Consider the following 6,326-nt stretch of genomic DNA (forward strand, 5'->3'; position numbering starts at 1 on the left):
TTTGCAGAGAGAACAGTGCCCCCTGACAGGAAGGAGTGGTAATAGCAACCACTAGACGCTTGGTTTTGACAGAATGGATGCGTGTGCCCAGGGACCAGGAGAGACTGAGAACCAGGAAAGAGCAGTTGAGGCTCTGGTGTGAAAGAGAAAGGTCTTTGCTCCCCTCAGTGAAGTAAAAAACTCATAGAAGCAGCCAGCTGTGCTGGACTTAGTTCACTACCACTGACTACAGAGGTCTATACAAAAGTGCTTTCAACAGGCCCCAAGTTTCAGTTTTCTGCCTATAAAATGAGGTAGTAGGGGCTTAAAGAAACTTCCAGCTGTAAAGTTCTTTATTTATATTGAATATGCATAGAAAGCTTAAAAATAGTTATTTTAATTTCATTACTAATTCCAAATATAAAATAACTTTTATGTTCAGACATTACGATATAGTGACTTGATTTCACGTGATCCTCATTATACCTATTTTACAAACGTGGAAAGGACTGATGCCAAATCACACAGGAAGCAGTGGACTGAGAATTGAATACCAAGCCTGTGTGATTCCACATTCTTTGTTCACATCATTATCTCAGTAAATAAATGGGAACATGGAGGTAGGTGTACCAGGGAGGAGGAAAGGGTAGACTTTGGGAAAAGCAGTTTCTCGGAGACCTCATAGCTGCTGCTTCAAGACCAAGCTGTTTCTCTATTCAACAATTTTATTTAAGAGTATTTTGTAGCAGGGGCTTTGGATTAAGGCAAATCTTAAAATAAATGATGTCTCTGTAACTAATTTTATAGATTTGGGCATTCTTAAATTCTCAGCCTCAGTATTCTCATTTGTGAAATAGAGAGACTAACTTATCTAATTAGTTTATTAAGGGAATATATAATATACCTTGCTGAGAATCTTGGTATAATATGAGAATATAACTATTCCTGCATTCATGGAATATATTCCAATATATTATTGTATGTTCTTGTTTTGGCACTAAATGGATTCAATTGCTACTTTTCATTAAAATGCATTCTTCTATAATCACAAGAGAACAAGAATGTTTCCATATCAGAAAAAATTTCAACACATGAAAGTGGACAATCATGATCATGATAGTGGATGCTGACAGAGCATTTTATAGGATTAATTAAATAAGTTTATTAAAAATAAATAAAATTAGAATACAAATGAACTATTTAAATCTTATAAAGTTTACCCAAAGACCTAGCAGCCAAAGGTTATTCTAATAGGTGAAACACTAATGCTATTACTATTAAAATGAGAAACAAGATTTGAATGTTCACTTTCACTCTTAATCTTTCACAATGGGTTGGAAAATCTAGTGAACTAAACAAAAAAAGAAAATGAAATAATTTGTATAAATATTGGGGAAAGTTACAAATTATCTATTTATACTTACATATACTGAACGCAAATAAAACACAAAAATTAAAAAAAAACTGTAATGTAGATAATTTGGTATAGTATATATTAATGCAAGATAAAAAATGTTTTTCTCAATACAGCAATATGCATGTGGAAATATAAATGGAGAAATATTTTATTTATAGTAGCAACAAAATCGTACGTTTAAAAACTACATATAAATAAATTTAACTAAAGTAAATAATTTCATTGAAAAATATTAAAAAATTAAGTGAAACACATATCACATATTCTTGGATGTGAAAACTTATTATCATAAATATCGATTCCCTTACATATAATTTATAAAAACAACACAATTCTCGTTAGAATTTCAAAGCTCTTGTTTGTTTTGTGAGAGGGAGATCACTTTATACCACATATTAACTAAATCACACTCTGACGCTACTCTACTAGATCAATGATATGTGATCCATAAAAAGATCTATAAAGCAAAGTCCATACACATACACATTTAAAAGATGACATATATAGTATTTTATTTCAGTGAGAAAAAGAGAATGTATTTAATAGATGATGCTGCCATTAGTACATATTCACCTTGATTAATATAAGTTTGGACTTCTGACACAGAAAGACTTGAAAGTAAAAAATATTACAACAATTTTAGAAAAAAAGAATAAGAAACTATATGTAGAACATGGGGGTCAAAGATACTTATTTTAAAAAGCAACATATTAAACACAAAAATTATAAAGGAGAATAAGGGTGGATTTGATTATATAAAACTATCTATATTTGTTCGAGATTTGATTGCCTAAATAAGGCCGAAGACAAATACTAAACTGGTGAAGGCATAAAACTTGGATCTCTTGCACATTTATATTTAAAACATAAACAATCCAGTAGCAGAACGGATGAAGGTTATTTGAAGAGGCTATTCATGGAGGAGGAAAGAAAATAACCAACAGGTATGTGAAAGGCATTCATTGTTACTATTAGCGAAATTCAACATAAAGTAAAATGAGATAATTCTCACTAATAAAATTGATGACAATTTGATAACAGTGGAAAGAGTGAATTTTGGTGGATTTGCAAGAAAAAGGCACACTCCCACATAGGGTAGAAACATGAATTGACATAGACTTTGGGAAAGGGAATCTACCAATACATATTGGAATTAAAAATCTACAACCCTTTGAAGTCAGCAGTGATGACCTAGAGATCAGTCTTACAGAAATACAAGCACAAGTGCACATGGAAAGCTGTACAAGAATATTTATCACAGCATTATTTGGAGTGGCATAAAACTGAAGATAGCGCCAATACGCGTTACGAGGAAATAGTTGAATTAATTGCAGCTCATCCATGCCATGGAATATTATGTAGGCATTTGAATGAATTATATCCATGCTTATTTACTTGGAGGGATTCCTGATCTCACTCATTAAGTAGTAGATAATAACAACAACAAACCAACACATAGACCCAGAGATTGGATTAGTGGTTACCAGAGGGGAAGGGGGGAGGGAGGAGGGCGAAAGGGATAATTCGGCACATGTGTGTGGTGATGGATTGTAATTAGTATTTGGGTGGTGAACATGAGAACATGATGTAATCCATGCAGAAATAGAAGTATAATGATGTACACCTGAAATTTATACAATGTTATAAACCAATGTTACTGCAATAAACAAAAAATTATAAAAAAAAAAAAAAAGAAGAAACTCCATTGCAAAAATTCCACTTAGGCCGCTGCTCTTATCACATCCACTAACATCCTATTGACCAAAGCAAGTCATGTGTCCAAGCTTGAAATGAAAGTGAAGGTAAGTACAATCTGCTCACTCTGACCCCCATGATGTGAGTGTGGATGTAAAATACTACTACTAGAAAGTAAAGAATTAAGACCAATAATTTTATCTACTATATGTAAGATTCCATTTATATAAAACTTTACATTTATTAGTGTTCACTAAAAAGGTAATTATGGTTATATTTGGATAATATAACTTTTATTTATTCTATTTTTTCTGAATTATTTGAAATTTTAATTATAAATCTGCATACATATTGAAAAATTATACTGACATTTTGAAAACTAAGTAAAGGGTGAAAAAAAATGTTCTGTCCTTCTTCTTTTTTCCTGGTCTGATCAGAGTTATACTGATATTTCAAGAAATAGCATATTTCTTGGTATGAAAAGCCTAAATGAGATACTTACTTGTGTCCTCCTCATTTATCCAATCCCTATGGATAAGTCAGAATTTCTGCTTCTTATGAAGGTCCAACACTAGTTGAAGGTCCTCCATCTAGATGAGTTGAATGTTTCTGTCTTCTCTTTCCGTCGCTGTGTAGCTCATTAACTTCTCCAGTTTCCTTGGTTATTAGAGTATAGATGTGGTGGGGAAATTAACAAAAGCAAAACAACAGACACACACTTGGATCATTGTGACAAGACCTAGATTCTGGATCTTTCCATGCCATGGATCTGCTGTGTAATGGTGGGTATGACACTGCCATTCTCTGGGGCTTGTAAGGTTTTATCAATATACACATGCACACTTTGGGCACAAGCAGATACGTCCATGAATATGTGCTTATGTGTACCTGAGTGACCATTTCATAGATGGTGATCTGAGTTCTCAGTCATAGAAACTTTTGTATCAGATAGCCTTGAGCTACCAAATGTGGAGGGACATCCTCCTTACTGAGCACAACCCACCTTCTTGGGGTGCAATCTCTTGATAATTCTCTCTCTAATTTCCTTCATCTTGACACTATAAAGAATAGGGTTTACCAATGGAGGAAGTAGGAAGTGGACATAGGAGAGAAGAGTATGGGCAGGCTGAGGGATTGGCACCCTAAGACGGTCAATGAGTGCCAGGAGGATCATGGGCACATAGAAGAGGAGCACAGTAGAGAGGTGGGCAGCACAGGTTTGGCCAGCCCTTCCAGCGATCCTCATGGGATCCCAAACTTTGTAATACCCTGCCAACAAGGCCATAGGAGAAGAAAATAAGCAGGGGGTCCAATCCCATGGCTGACAGGACAACAAAGAGGCTGTAGACTGCACCCCAAGCTCCTGGGCAGGCCAAAAGTGCTATATCTGGGTGCAAGCAATAAGAATGAGTCAAGACCTGTGGATGGCAGTAGGGCATGTGGGCCAGGATGAATGGCAGGGGCAGATGGAGACCCAGGCATCAGAAAGCAATGGCTAGGCCAATCTTGCTAATGACATCATTGTTGAGCAATGTTGTGTAATGGAGAGGGCGGCAGATGGCCAGTGCCCGATCTAAGGCCATGGCAAGCAAGACAGAAGACTCCATAATGGAAAAGACATGGACAAAGAACATCTGTAGGAGGCACACTGACGCAGGGACAGCATGAGCATCAGCAAGGGCAAGACCCAGCAGAGTCGGCATCAGGGTTGTGGCCAAGCCAACATCAGACATACTAAGCAGGAAGAGGAAGAAGTACATTGGGCGGTGCAGGGTGGGCTCCAGGGAAATGATCCACAGGATAGTACCGTTGCCCAGGGCAGAGAGAAGGTAGACAATGATGAGGGGTACTGTCCACCAGGAAGGTACAGCTGACAGGCCTGGCATGCCCACTAATAGGAAAATGGGGGCCATCGAGGTGCTATTATTGGGGGCTGCCTGGGTGGGGAATGTTGACATACTTCAGGATCCCACTTCGAACTCTAAAACCTGAAAATTGATGAGAAAATCTTCCTTAATCTTATGACGCATTTGCATGGTGCTTTCCAAAACAGCTTGCCTCTTTCCTCTCCGCCCATGCACACAGACACACACATTCCCTCCCCACATACACATACATTCTAACATCTATGCCATAGTCATCCCTTCTCTTGGAATTTTTTTTCTATAGCTGTCCTCAAGGTTCTGTTTCTTGCTCTAAATTGCTTTCCTGTTTTCCTTTAACCTGCCTTTCCCTGTAGCTTCTTCCTAACTTATCTCTCTCCCTTAATGGCAAACACCTGGAACAGAGTATACACTCCAATAAACACTTTTTCTACTCCTCCCAATCACAGGCAATCTGACTTATGTGCAGCCTTAACACACACATTTCAGTTCACTTTAACTGCTCTCATTAAGGTCCTCAATTACCCATTTATAACTCAATCAAGGAGCATTCATTTTTCCTAAACATTTATTTCTCAACGAGCTTTGGCTGTTATGAATCCACTTTCTCTTCTTTTTTTTTTTTTTTTTTTTTGTGAGGAATATTGACCCTGAGCTAACATATCTCAATCTTTCTCTTTTTGCGAGGAAGATTAACTGTGAGCTAACATCTGTGACCATCTTCCTCTATTCTGTATATGGGACACCGTCATAGCAGGGCACGATGTGTGGTGTGCCAGTCTGCGCCAGGGATCTGAACCTGCGAACCCAGGGCCACCAAAGTGGAGAGAGCAAACCTAACCATTATGTCACTGGGCTGGCCCCTCTCCTTTTGTTTTTGATTCTAGCTCTCAGAATTTAACTTCTTAGTTCATCTTGCTGTGTCCTATCCAATTTATACATTGGTACTTTGAAGGCTCTTTATTTGCCACTTTTTTTTTTTTTTCCTCAGTGGTCTTATTTACTCGCATGACTTCAACTAAACTCTATAGACTGATGAATCACAAACATATCACCCAAATCATTCTTTATTCATCTCACCCTGGAAATTTCTGCTTGGATGTCCCAGGCATTTTAAATTCAAATAATCCAAAACAGATCCTAACAGATGCATCTTAAAGCCCTTTCTAGCTTCCTCAGTTAGGAGACAGTGGTGGGGAAATTACAACAATGACAAAAGAGAAACATATCTTGATTCTTTAGGTCAGTTGGTGGCATCACCTCTCACTGATTCCCCAAAACAAAAGCCTCATAATTAGCCTCATTTCACATATAATATCCAAATATTATTTATAATTTGAACAAGGACTGGG

At 37.1% G+C, this 6,326-nt stretch overlaps 1 protein-coding gene across 1 annotated transcript; it reads right to left on the reverse strand.

Moving 5' to 3' along the window:
* Positions 1–4,076: 4,076 nt before the first annotated feature.
* On the reverse strand, positions 4,077–5,049 carry LOC131407980 (olfactory receptor 51S1). The gene is given in 2 exon segments (XM_058544564.1): positions 4,077–4,319; positions 4,321–5,049. Coding segments are annotated over 2 exon segments (972 nt in total).
* Positions 5,050–6,326: the final 1,277 nt, after the last annotated feature.

Source organism: Diceros bicornis, chromosome 7, assembly GCF_020826845.1.
Source record: "Diceros bicornis minor isolate mBicDic1 chromosome 7, mDicBic1.mat.cur, whole genome shotgun sequence".
In the NCBI taxonomy this organism is placed as follows: domain Eukaryota; kingdom Metazoa; phylum Chordata; class Mammalia; order Perissodactyla; family Rhinocerotidae; genus Diceros; species Diceros bicornis.